The sequence below is a fragment of the Prionailurus viverrinus genome, chromosome X, assembly GCF_022837055.1.
Source record: "Prionailurus viverrinus isolate Anna chromosome X, UM_Priviv_1.0, whole genome shotgun sequence".
NCBI lineage: Eukaryota > Metazoa > Chordata > Mammalia > Carnivora > Felidae > Prionailurus > Prionailurus viverrinus.
The window spans coordinates 102,711,298-102,725,268 of record NC_062579.1 but is presented as its reverse complement, the minus strand read 5'-3'; the positions used below and the strand labels follow the sequence as shown (position 1 = coordinate 102,725,268).

The window sequence follows — 13,971 nt, the reverse complement described above, 5'->3', positions numbered from 1 at the left end:
GCCTCCCAGACAATGATATTTAGTGACCGTCTACCCGGTGAAAAAGCCCCGTTACTTGACTCCTTGTCCTCGTGGAGGCCCCTAAAGAAACGATGCAACGTGTGTCTGGATTTCTCACAATCTGGGAATGGCGAGGGAGCTGGCGGTAGAAAGGTCACCAGCTGCAGCCCCGGCCCCCACTTCTCATGCGCCCAGCTCCCTCCCTAAGGCGCAGTCGTGGGCCCACAGACCCCAAGAAATCAGCACCTCCTTTCCCATCCTGGCATATTCGACTACCTCCTACTCTACGCTTCCTGCTCTGGCCGGGTCAGTTGTGCCCTTGCCTGTGCCTCTGGAGGCTGAGCTCAGTGCCCGGGACCGAGTGAGGTTGTCAACGCCAGGGAGAGCCCACAGGCGGGAGACTCGGACCGCGCTGGCAGGGAGGATGCAGAGACCAAAGAGGGCATCAATCAGGGCAGTGGGCAAGAGTTTGGGCTCAAGGGATGCCTGGATGGCTCAGTCGGTTACGCGTCTGTCTCTTGATTTCAGTTCGGGTCATGATCTCATGGTTGTGAGATCAAGCCCCACATTGGGCTCTGTGCCGGGTGTGAAGCCTGGCTGGGATTCCCTCTTTTCTCTCTTCCCCTGCCCCCACCCCCACATGATCTCTCCCTCTCTCTCTCTCTCTCTCTCCCATTCTCTCTCTCTCTCTCTAAAAAAAAAAAAAAAAAAAAGAGTTTGGGCTCAGGAGTCACTCAGACCTGCCAGACAGTCACTAACTAGCTCTGTGATTTCTGTATAGTTAAATAACATCTTTTAGCTGAATACCCTTACCTGTATACTAACAGCAACAACGATAATAATAGTAACAACTTGATCGCTAGCTAGATAGCTAGCTAGACATCCTCATTTTCATCTTCATTCAGACCCTACAGTTTTCCCTCAGGCTGTGCATGAGAAATAGGGGAGCACAGAGAGGTTAAGTTATATGCCCAGGCCCACACAGCTACTAATTGCAGAGCTGGAATTTGAATTTGAATTTGAATTTGAACCCAGTCTGGCTGTGGATAGAATAACACTGTCCAGCAGAAATACAATGTCAGTCCCATTTGTCATGTTAAACCTTCTAGTAGCCACGTTGAAAGTGAGAAGATACAGTGAAATTAAATGTAATATATATCCTAATTGACCCAATGTATCAAAAATAGATCATTTCCACAATGCAATCGCTATAAATACCAATTCATTACTGGGATATTTTCTCTTGCCCTCAGTCCTGGTAATCTTTAGTCTGCTTGAAAACACTAAAAGTGCTACTTCTTTTGGGCTAGCCACGTTTCAAGAAGCTCAGCAGTCACAGGTGGCTACAATGGACGGACCCTCTTCATCATTTCACAAACTGTGCCCACGGTGAAGGAAGGCGTTGGCACCCGTGTGGTGGGGTGCCGTGAGAAATCATCTAGCGTAGGGCCTGGCACGCTGCGGGCCCCCTTTGAGTCAGAGCACTTATTAGTATCCCCTCTGCTGTGCTGCTTGCTCGTGTCAGAACGTCTCCAGTCCTCCACACATCACACCTGCTTAAATTCTTTCGCTCCCTTAGGGCTCAGCTTTCTCCTCCTCCGCCTCCTCCTACACAAAGCCTTCCTTGATGACTATCACATAGGATAAACTGTCCTCTCGGACTCATTTTGCACCTAGGCTCTGTATGACACAATTAGCGCCTCGCTGTGTTCTGCCCTTCTCCCCCCCGCCCCCCACACTGAATGGTGCTTCTGTCTCCCCAACTACATGTTAAGTTCTTTGAGAGCAGAAGCCCATATACATATGGCTTCCTTGCTGCTGCTCTCACAGCTTCCCTTGTGGCAACTTCTCAGTCGCCCAGAGATGGTACACTCACTGTGGCTCAAGTAAGCATATGCCTTGCAATGCAAGGCCAAGCTCCCCACCTCCAGGGCTAAAAGAACACCGTATTGCCAACTTGTGCGTGCCTGTTCCTGAACTGAATGTCATGATGGTACCATGTTTTCTTATATTTTTTTTAATGTTGATTTATTTTTGAGACAGAGACAGAGCATGAGCAGCAGAGGGGGAGAGAGAGAGAGAGAGAGAGAGAGACACAGAATCCGAAGCAGGCTCCAGGCTCCGAGCCGTCAGCACAGAGCCTGACACGGGGCTCGAACTCACGAGCCGTGAGATCATGACCTGAGCTGAGGTCAGACGCTCAACCGACTGAGCCACCCAGGCGCCTCATGATGGTACCATTTTTATGACTTCCTGGTTGAGACCTCGGACCTGTGCTCTGTAGTGGACGTGCTTCCCAGCAAAAAAAGCAGGTCAGGAACAATAGAGCCTGAGGACAAGAGATACCGAAGGTGCTCATCTGAGGTGCACGACAGTAACCATGCCGGTCTCAGTGGCGCATTTAGACATTTCCCCAGCCTCCTGTCGTCCAGGGGTTGACGCTTGCCCTGGCTTACGTCTGCCCACCCTTCTGAAGGAAGGAAGAGAGCCGACCCCTCTTGCCGGCTGCCTGGGATGGCGGCCCTCAGGCCATGACAGTTGACACAGGGATGCCACTTAGAAACACTCAGGGAGCTGAGAAGTAGCAGGCGGGCAGGGAAGGCAGGACGTGTGAGCTTGTTAATCAGTGGCAGAACCGGTCTCCACGTGTCGTGGGCAGCACACAACCCTTCACGGGGCGTGACACGCTGAACGAGTTTTTCTCTGAAACTTCTTGGCACCTCAGCAACACACTGAGTATTAATGAGCCGAGACTCACAAAATAACTTCAGAATGCAAAACATTTCAGGGCGCAGTGTAAGCTGCAGAACTTCTCATGCCGCCGCGCAATTGAGTGGACTCTGGGTGAAGGCTGGTAACCACGGGTCATAAAACCCGGAATTTCACATCTTGTTAAAGAACTCATTTTTCTCACTATTTGCAGAAGTCCTTAGATTTATGTACTTGGGAGCCTACTGGGCTTTGGGAAGGAAGAGAGCTAGATTTCTCTTAAAAAGAAGTAAATATCACCAGGACTTACCACGCGAAGAATTTCACGTTGGGTTTGAATTTACAGACATTAGAAATCTTCTTTTCTTCCTTTTCAACAAAGCAGAAAACATCGTCTTGCTGCTTTGTGAAAGGAAGAGGAGAAGAACGGCTTAGCAAAACATCCTTCTGTTTAATAAAAGTCCCATTTGTGCTCGGGCGAGCGTGCCCTCACAACAGACACGTGGCTGAAGACCTGGCCCTAGCCTGGGGCCACAGGGCAGAAGGTCCTGCTCGGCTAAACCGGGCCAGCTCCCCTCACCAGGCTGACCCTTCTGGAAGGCAGGAAACATGGGAGCGGGGAAAAAAAAAGAGATTTACCAAAAAAAAAAAAAAAAAAATACTAAACACAAGGAAGACATGTTAAAAAGAGGCTTCAGTTAGCCAAAGGAAAAGAGATCATTTAATAGAGGTGTTAAGTAAGCTATTCCTTTACATACATAGACCTGCTCCTTTGGGTGGTGTGTGAAGAATAAACAAGAAATCCTGTGCAAGCGAACTGAGTAGATTGTTTGGTGGGTGAGACCTTCAATTTCTTCCAAGTTGGTATTACACCCAGCAGGTGCTGAGGACTCTACTCAATCCATTCAAAGAAGCAGTGGAAGACGTGGTCGTCTTAGCCATCAGTGGGCTCCTAAGGGGGTCTTGCTCCCTCCCTGCCACGGGTTGTCCAGGAGGGTCTGGCCTTGTCATGAGCCCACAGCTTCAATTTGAAGGGCAAAAGCAGACGTTCAGTGTCCAGATCACTTAGGTCTCCCTAGTGTCGGGAAGAAAATCAGATAAAATCATGACGACTGAGCCACAGGAGGGTCTCGACAAACGTACCAGAAACGACACATTTAAATGAGCGTCCACATAGTTCAAAGTACTCCCCTCTTGAAATCCCACTTTTTTCACAGCCACTGCTGATCACAGCGTTTATGGAACTCCTCTTTGGGGACTGCCAGCATGAGTCACCCAAGAAAAGCAGTTAAAATGGCAAGTCCAGGTCTTGAGGGATCCAATCCCGTCAGAGGCTTATGTGCCTTTGATTCAATTAACTCCACTTTGATTTACTCCGTGCTCACATATTAATGTTGTTTTGTCTGAACGCCATTCCCCTCGCTTCGACCGAGCCATTTACATGCAGGAGGATCCATGTGGTTGGTTTCAGCATCATTAACCGAGGAAGGAGATCAGACCTTCAACGTTGATGACTCGTTGTCATATATAACTCCTACTGTTTGCACAGTGTACTGAGGGCCACCAACCACGGCTCACATTGTGCTACCACTCGTCATTACTCCAGGAACATGATGTGCAAAGGCTGAACTTAAAAAAAAAAAAGTATGAAATTAAGCTACAGGTATAATAAAACGTCCACTCCTATTGATTTGGGCTAAGAATTTGTTTCCTTTCTTAAATTAACTTTTTATTGATCACTCTTGTGACCTTAACTTGTACAGTTTTGTTGGCCTTCTTCCATAAGAGAAATAGATTTGATATTTATTTTTCCATTGAGTGGTGCAAGAAGACCCTCGTTCATGAACCAGAGGCCTAAAAGGGAAACAGATGTTCACGGCATGAGCCTCATAGCTTTGCTCAGGCAGAGTTCCCTGGGATTTCCCAGGACAGAAATGGGCATCCTTTAGGCTTGTCCACAGAGTGCAGCGAGGGTCTCAGGCTTGCTCTTGGGCACCCACTTGGCTTGCCCATACTCTGGGCAGCCCCTGGGATCTCTGACTTGAAATCTCTGAAGACACATGCCTAAGATAGTGGATCACGGACTCAGGCGTGCTTGTGCCCCAGAATTTCCTGGAGGGCTTCTTAAGACACACACTGCCATGGGACCGCTGGGTGACTCAGTCGGTTAAGTGTCTGACTCTTGGATTTGGCCCAGACAATGATCTCACAGTTTGTGGGTTCAAGCCCCGTGTCAGGCTCGGCACTAAGAGTGCCGAGCCTGCTTGGGATTCTCTCTCTCCCTCTCTCTCTATGCCCCTCCCCCGCTTGCTCACTCTCTGTCTCTCTCTGTCTCTCTCTGTCTCTCTCTCAAAATAAATAAATAAACTTAATAAAAAAAAAAAAAAAGACCGAGACTGCCAGGTCCCAGCCCCTGAGTTTCTGCATTCAGGGCTCAAGAATGTGCATTTCTCACAAGATCCTAAGTGGTGCTGATGCTGCTGGTTCTGGAGCCACAACGTCAGTTTGTTGACAGAAGCGGAAGCCCTGGGTTTGGGTCCCAGCTCTAGGATGTGAAGACCCCAGGTTCTGGAGAGAAATGGGCTCGGTCTGAGCACCCCTGATTGACTTGCTACGTGACACCGGGGCAAATCACCTCTCTCTTAGTTTCTTCATCCTCACCATGAGAATAACAATATCCGATTCATGGTCTAGCTGGGTGTTGATGTGTAAGCAGCAGGCCCAAGCGCCCCCCAGCTCCTGGCTATGCAGTTGGTATAAGAAGTGCCCTCTCTCAGCAGCAAACATCTCCTCCTCATGAGGGTTATCCCGGGCCTGGTTTATCGTGCCATCGGGGAAACTGACGGACATGAAGCAGGATCTGCTAAGAATATCGGCCTTCAGCCCAGGAATACTTGCAGTTCCACTGATTCCCAAGGCCTGTCAGCAACTTGTGTCTTGTGGGAAAATCCGTGCTGCTCTCAGGGCCTCGATTTCCCCCACCTCTAAAGTGAAGTGTGTGACTGAGATGATTTGCCATCTCAAAGGTTTCTTCTTGCTCTGGCCAAGTCTAGGATTCTGTGACTTAGAATCAGGCCCTTATTGCAGGATATCTGTTCAAATAAAAATGAAAAAATGGTACCCGTTTCTATCCACTTACTTTTAACATCCTTTAACTTTACAGCTTTCTGTAACATTGGTCTGCGGCACACAAAGTCAGGGACAACGGCTAAATGTAACTGGATGGCCTTAACATGTTCCATCACAGGTACAAAGTGGTATATCTGTTATTTAATACTGACATCTAGTGGCTTTTCCTTATCAAAGAAAAAGATGCCTTTCCTATTAGCTCATCCTAAGCTCTGCTGCTTCTGCTGCATCCATTCGACAATCCTTTATTAAACACTTCTTTTATGTTAAACATTGTGCCGGACCCAGAGGAGCTTACACTGATGAATGATACCCAACCCCTGCTCTCCCAGAGCTCACAGTGCAGCGGGGGAAGCAGGCAAATCACTGGACGATCCCAGCACGTAGGGATAAATGCTACAGCGGGCACAGCTGGAACAGAGGAATACCGGGGCAGTTCACTCTGCCCAGGAAGGTTGAGGAAGGTTTCACGGAGGAAGCAAGCTTACAGTTGAGGTTTTTTTTTTTAATTTTTTTAACGTTTATTTATTTTTGAGACAGAGAGAGAGCATGAACAGGGGAGGAGCAGAGAGAGAGGGAGACACAGAATCTGAAAACAGGCTCCAGGCTCCGAGCTGTCAGCACAGAGCCCGACTCGGGGCTCGAACTCACAGACTGCGAGATCATGACCTGAGCTGAAGTCGGCCACTTAACCGACCAAGCCACCCAGGCGCCCCTACAGTTGAGTTTCGAAGGCGTTTTCCGGGTAACTTAAACAATACACAGGCCAGGGGCACCTGGGTGACTCAGTGGGTTAAGCGTCCCAACTTCAGCTCAGGTCATGATCTGGCAGTTTGTGGGTTCGAGCCCTGCATCGGGCTCTGTGCTGACGGTGCAGAACCTGCTTTGGATTCTCTCCCTCTCCCTCTTTCTCCGCCCCTCCCCCACTTCCGTGTGCTTGCTCTCTCTCTCTCCCTCTCAAAAGTAAACAAACTTAAAAAAAAATACACAGGCCATTCAAAAGAGTGGGCCTTCCGTCCCCAAAGGAAAGGGGCCTGTCGGGTCATTGCCTGGGACCGATTTGGAAAACGAAACTACTTTTCCATACCTGGAGCATACAGAAAAGAGCAGGATTTGTCAGCTACCGACATTGGGAACTGGGTAACTCTTTGCACTGTAGGAGGTGTAGCAGGATCCCTAGACTCAATCCACTAGATGCCAGTAGCACATGCCCCCCCCAAAAGCTGCAACAACCAGAGTGTCTCCAGAGATTGCCAAATGTGCCAGACTCGGGGCGGGGGGGATGCAAAATCACTGATGGTTGAGAAAGGCTTGTGTAGAGGGAGCTTGATAGAAATAGGGCTGGAGAGAAAGAAAGGTGGCTGCCAGCCCCCACGAGGCTGTGTGGGAGGAGCTTGGATCTGACGTGTTAGGTGTCAGGGATTAAGAGGTCTTAGGGAATGACAGGTCAGACGTGTGCCATATGGGTGGGGGGTGGGCTAGGCATGAGACCAGAGGCAGGGAGGTGGGCCAGGACCCTGCTGCAGTGACCCAGTAGAGAAATAAGGGCCTGAGCCCAGGCAGTGGTAGAAAGGATGGACTTGAATGTTCCTACGAGCTAGAATCAGCAGGACTTGGGGAATGTTCCCATGATGGTGGTGAGCAAGACAGGAGAGTCTGGGGTGGCCCCCAGGTTTCACGCTTTGTCGGTCGCTGTTGTTTCCACCGCTGCTTGGCAATGACAGCAAAGAGCTGGCCTAGACTCATAGAGGGTGGCAAACCTTTCATGTTGTTCTGCCTGTTCTGTACGGCATCACGGGCACACGGACGGACCAAAGAGTGGTTATTAAATTCACCTGGGTAACCGATGGGACGTCCTGACTCCAATTTAAAGATGTGATACCTGTTCATCTTAATTAAGTGACACATTTCGTCGCAAGATATCTCTGTCCCATTACCACTAACCGAAACAGGCTGAGTGTGATTTTCCTGGGGCTGAGCCATTTTAAATGGCTCAGTCATTTAAAATTAAATTGGTCCGTTCAGCGGCACCCTTCCAGTTAACGTCCACGTGAAGGGAGATTTCCAGCAGCTACCACAGATCTGCTGTCTGATGTTTGACCCATGTCTGCATACAGGCATTGCCAGAAGGAATAAGGAGGTAGGGTGAAGATATTGGGGGTATGATCAGAATCCAGGTGTGTTTTGACAGGCTTAGACCCACTCGAACAAGAAGAAATTAAACAGGGCCACAAGTAAAGGCCAGGATCAAGGTCCAGGATAAAGCAGATTGGGTCTCAAAATGGTGTATGTGTAACAACAAATGAAAGAGTTCAGTTGACTGTGTGTCGGCGGTGAGGCGACATTAGAAGACGTGGTGTGGAGAATGAGGGAGGTGACAGACTGTCCCGATGTGTCACTCGTCAGACTGTGCCTGCAGGGCACATTCCGATCAAGTGGAACATATTCAGAAGAAACAAGCGGACACGGGGGGCAACTTGAGGCAGTGTCCAGAGTAGTTGAAAACCATATTTAGCATAAAGAAGAGAAACCTAGAGGTACCTCGGAGGTATTTAAATGCTGTCTTCGAGGCGTTGAAGCCACACGTGTGGAATTAAAAATGGATCCCTAAGTAGGCTGTCACGGTTTGAAACTAGTACTTTTTGGTGGCACTGCCACATCTTTATGTTAAGGCCACATCACCGTCGGAGCACTGTACCTGTCCATTCAGCTCTCTTGTTGGATGCCCCAGGGCACGTGAGGCCGGCTGTCAAAAACCCAAGGATGTCCTTAACCCTCCTCTTTCCTGTCCCCTGTGTTCATTTTGACACCGTGGTTTGCTAACTCTACCCCCTAAAAATGTCCCTAGTGTGTCCTCCTTCTTTTGTCTTGTTTTGTGCAATGACCTCAGCTAGCTTCCCTAATTCCATCTCCACACTCTGTGCCTGGCGAGCTTTCTAAAACACGGATCTCGTGTCATTCCCCCGCTTAAACCCCTTTAAAGCCCTCTCTGGCATCTCCAGAAGTCTAAATCCTTTCTCGGGGGACCCGAGGGCTGCCAGGTGGGTGGCTACCTGTCCATATCCCAAGCCCTGCCATTCCCCGCTGAATTCCCAGCCAGGGGGTCTCGGGGCACTTCCTCCGCACACAACAGGCTAGTTTGTGTTCCTGCTCATCTTTGTGCGTCCACACGCCACTCCTCTCTTCTTGCCTCATCTAATTCTTGTTTTTCTGGCCCTCTGCTCGCTCCAGCCATTAACGACACGTGATATTGACGTGCCAGGTCTCGGCGCCGTCGGCCTCCCTGGTGCCTGTCCCAGCGCCAGGCCCACTCGAGGTGCTGGAACTGAAGTGACCGGCAGAAGACCGCCACTCGTGTTTCTGTGCCTCTTGGCCTCCCCAGTCACGTTCCCCGTGGGTTGGGCTGTCACATCCTCAGGTGCCCTAGGTGGGGAGACTGTTTCTCTGTATTTCCCCGACAGCTCTCCACTCAGAGTAATGAGCCTCCTGGATTCTTTGCCCAACCAAAGCTCCCAGGTGTTATCCTCACCTGCCTTCCCACCTCCAACACACTCGGGAGGCTGCCGGCCATTCCTGGAGACCAGCCCTTCAGCAGATCGGCCTTTTCAGCCCTGGGATCGTGCTCTCAAGCAGCCCCAAGTGTCTCCAGGGGACGCGGTCTGGAAGCCCAGGCCTGTTTTCCCTGCAAGAAGCCGGCTGTTGGGAAACCACTGAATCTCCCGAGCTATTGTCTTCTGAGCATAGACAGCTGTTACCACCAGGGCAGTGTGTGCACGTGTGTGTGTGTGTGTGTGTGTGGTGCATGTGGGCTCATCTGATTTCTCTGTGGCTACGACGATCCCTGCAGTGTAGAGACTGAGGCTTCCCACATTGGACTGCCCTCATCTCATATGGGCACGAGGAGACACATCCGTAAAGGGAGAGACTCTGGATGTCTCTGCCTTTCTGTGGCGCCTCCTCTCTCTTCCTATGTGAGGATGCTGCTTCCAAAACCGTGGTTGTGACATTAACCCCGGTGGTTGGGATCTATCTGTTCTGAAAGTGTTTTTAGGACGAAGAGCCTCAGACTTGCACGGGGGGGGTCACTCCCGGATTTACCAGAAGATGTCACTGTAGGCTTAAACCAGTACAAAAAGTCAGGGCAGGAGGACTATCAGCTAAGCATGAAGGTGACTCTGTTATGGGGGTCTGAAATACCCAGCAGCCCCCATTGTAATGTGTGCCTGGTAAAGCTGGTTCAAAGATTAATCCAAATGTGTCACTGGACTTCATAAGCTTCTGTTTTTTTCCAAATAATTAGACTGCCGCTAAGCTGTTGCCTCCAGCGTAGCATAGAGGCTCAGTAAATATGTATTGCATGAAGGAGTGAATGAATGCCAGAACAAAGAGCGGAAGGAGAAAGCCCAGGGGAAGAGTCACCTTTCTTAGTAAAGGCTGCGGGACAACAAAAGCTGCTGGCTGTAAAGCAGTGGGACTTCACAGACATGAATTTTAGTGGTGCTAGCAAAGTCAGGTCCTAGGAAAAGCAATGAGGTAGGTGAAGGAAGTCGAGGCCTCTTTCCATTTTCACTCCCAGATGCTTCTCCTGTGCCCCCATGCTTATTTATTCCAGAAAAATATATAAAATAATTTAAAAGACACTTTCTGTGGTACTTGCAAGGCGCTTAGATCACCCAGAGATTTTGGCCACGATAAGGCATGGCCTTCCCAGTCCCCAGCTCTCTCCCTCCAATTCCCTGGAAGTTCTAGAAGAGCAGCCCAGAGCCCCCGTTCTGGAAAACATAGTTTAAGCAGAAATACAAACAAGGAATCACCATTCCGTATCAAAAGCGTTTTAACAAAGGTTAGGTGTGGACGTGCTAGCTGAGGGTGGATGTCCTATGGTGCCACAGAGGAAGAGGTGAGGGCTGGCAGCAAGGGGTGGGGCAAGTTTTCAGCAATGGCTGAAACCGAGGTAGTAGCCTGCATATATGCCATTGGCAGCTACCGTGTCTATTTCAGTCGGTGACTAACCGCAATGTTTATTTCTGGAGGCCCTGGGCTGCTCTGCCTCCCTGTACATTCCACTTCCGTAAGGAAGGAGCCATGATGTTAGGACAACAGCCAAAATCAAAGCATCATATTGGCACCCTTTCAATGCGGTTTTATTGTTTAATAAGGTATCCTGTTTAGACTGCATATTGGGGGAATGCTTTCGTATATTTAGTAAGAAAGATTAGAATTTCAGCTCACTTATCAACTCCATTATTGCTTCGATAAAATCACCTGTGGGGCACCTGAGTGGCTTCGTCGGTTAAGAGTCCACCTTCAGCTCAGGTTATGATCTCGTGGTTCGTGGGTTCAAGTCCCGCGTCGGGCTCTCTGCTGACAGCTTGGAGCCTGGAGCCTGCTTCAGATTCTGTGTCTCCCTCTCTATTTGCTCCTCCCTTGCTTGTGTGCTCTCTCTCTGTCTCTCTGTCTCTCTGAAAAATAAATAAAACATTAAAAAAATCACTTGCTTCCACTGGTGTCCATTTTGTGATCAGTTGATGCAGGTTTAGGGGTGGGGGGTATGAAATAAAATGGTTGCCTACTTAGCAAATGAGGTCTTTGGGAAGATTCTCTCATTGATTGGGGCAAGCCAAGCAGGGGGAGCAGGCAGAGGGAGTGAAGAATGACAGGGATGATGTCCTAGGCCTAAACTTTTCCTACTTGTTTTAGCTGCAGTACCAGCAAATCGGGCAAAAGAATTAGCTTCCTGGCCAGGTTCGTAGGGCTCAGACAGTGGTCTACAGCACAGTGCACGGGACAAATGCTGCCAGATCACCATCATTCCCTTTTTGCCTTCCTTACTGACCGGTGAACATCACGTCCGCCATGCATCTCCCTGACTCCACCTACATCACCCGCATCTCTCACTATTGTTCTCTGTGCTTTGTCTGTAGAAACTTCCACTACATCACCATCCTCCGAGACCCAGTGTCCCGGTACTTGAGCGAGTGGAGGCATGTCCAGAGAGGGGCCACATGGAAAGCATCCCTGCATGTCTGTGATGGAAGGCCCCCAACCTCAGAAGAGCTGCCCAGCTGCTACACTGGCGATGACTGGTCTGGCTGCCCCCTAAAAGAGTTCATGGACTGTCCCTATAATCTAGCCAACAACCGCCAAGTACGCATGCTCTCCGACCTGACCCTAGTAGGCTGCTACAACCTGTCTGTCATGCCTGAGAAGCAGAGGAACAAGGTCCTCCTGGAAAGTGCCAAATCGAATCTGAAGCACATGGCGTTCTTCGGTCTCACTGAGTTTCAGCGAAAGACCCAGTATCTGTTTGAGAAAACCTTCAACATGAACTTTATTTCGCCATTTACCCAATACAATACCACCAGGGCCTCTAGTGTTGAGATCAATGAGGAAATCCAAAAGCGGATTGAGGGACTAAATTTTCTGGATATGGAATTGTACAGCTATGCCAAAGATCTCTTTTTGCAAAGGTATCAGTTTATGAGGCAGAAGGAGCATCAGGAAGCTAGGCAGAAGCGTCAGGAACAACGCAAATTTCTGAAGGGGAGGTTCCTTCAGACCCATTTCCAGAGTCAGGGTCAGAGCCAGAATCCGAGTCAGAATCCGAGTCAGAACCCAAATCTGAATGCCAATCAGAATGTGACTCAGAATCTGATTCAGAACCTGACTCAGAATTCGAGTCAGAATTCGAGCCACAAGGAGAACCGTGAAAGCCAGAAGCAGAGCGCAGGCCAAGAGCAGAGTGATGGCAACACCAGCAATGGCACCAACGACTACATAGGCAGCGTAGAGAAATGGCGTTAAGTGGCTCCCAACGGCCTTTGCGCACTTGTCCCAAAGCGCCAGTAAGAGTATGGCAGATCTTAAAACGTGAGAGTTTCCAAACACATCTTGCTTCCTTAAGTTGGGAAGTTAAAGGAAAAGTTAAGATGTTGCCTTTACAGTTGCCTTTCAATTAAATGTTATACTGTGCGTGGGTAAAACAACTCTCGGTATATAATTAAATTGTCTCTTTTTGGTTTGTTGGAGTATTTATAAAATCCAAAAACCAAACCAGACTTGCCAGAAATTGCTGTTTCTATATTTTAAGAAGTGCTTAAATTAGTCAGAGACAAAATGAAAACATAAAATGTGGCCATTCAACTTGTGGCTAAGAAACGGACTCCAAATTATTCCTGATACACTGTTAAAGCTCAATCTTGGAGGCAGACATTTGTTTCCAGGGGTAGGCATGAATATAAACAGAAAAAAAAAAAAACTGCAATTAACCACGAAACCTTTTAGTTTCTTCTGATTTTACCAAGGAATCTATTTAAATGGAATAAGAACTGGTGGTAAATCTTACCAAACAATAGAAACGAAGATTTTTCTGTCTGAAACATGGGTAGTTTTATGTAAAAATATTGGCTTTTCAAGTAGAACAGGATTCGTATCTTGTTATTTAAGAGATGTTTGGAATTTTCAACTTTTTCTACCTTCTACTGTCTAAAGGTTTTAAACAGGGTGTATCTCATAGTAAACAAAAACCCTTTTCTCCCAAATGGAATACCAGTGTAAAGATCTAATTTTCAGACACTTTCTGGGCACTGTAATTTCAACAATTCTGGAATCCTTTTGGCTCTGCTTCTCATTCATTTTAAGGCTTCTCCGAGTTGTGCTCATTCCCAAACAACCCATTTATAGAATCCTTCTTCATCATATAAATGGCGTGTTGCTGAGTTTCTTGTGATACATAATCCTGGATTAGAGTCAGGACTTTCTTTCTATAGAATTGTCTTATCAATGTCTGTGTAGTGAGGTCCTTATCAAGAAACTCTTGAACAGGATAACGTGTCTAAAAATATTGCTGAAGTTATTCTCGATCAGATAGAAGTGAACGGGAATGTGAGTGAATTGTTGCTGACTTTTTGTACAATTTTATTGTACCGTTTCCAGTTGGGCTGGCTACTTCTAGCCCGTTTGTTCTTTTTGTGTGTGCGTGTTGACAGATTGTAGACAATTACAAGAGGGGGGAAATGGTAGAATAAGCATTAGGATAGCCAGTTATTCAGTAACACCAAAAGCTGTACCTCGATGCTTTGGCTAACCCCCTACTAGGTTCTGTTTTTAGAAAGAACAAACAGCAAGAGTGCT

The 13,971-nt window shown here is 48.3% G+C and overlaps 1 protein-coding gene across 2 annotated transcripts in view; it reads left to right on the top strand.

Annotated features, from left to right (window-relative positions):
* Positions 1-13,210, top strand: part of HS6ST2 (heparan sulfate 6-O-sulfotransferase 2) — a 290,932-nt gene extending 277,722 nt beyond the window's left edge. For both annotated transcript variants that reach the window (XM_047844119.1, XM_047844118.1), the window contains one exon: positions 11,763-13,210. In XM_047844119.1, coding sequence (XP_047700075.1) covers positions 11,763-12,642 — 880 coding nt within the window. In that variant the 3' untranslated portion in view covers positions 12,643-13,210. The remainder of the gene's footprint in view (positions 1-11,762) is intronic.
* Positions 13,211-13,971: the final 761 nt, after the last annotated feature.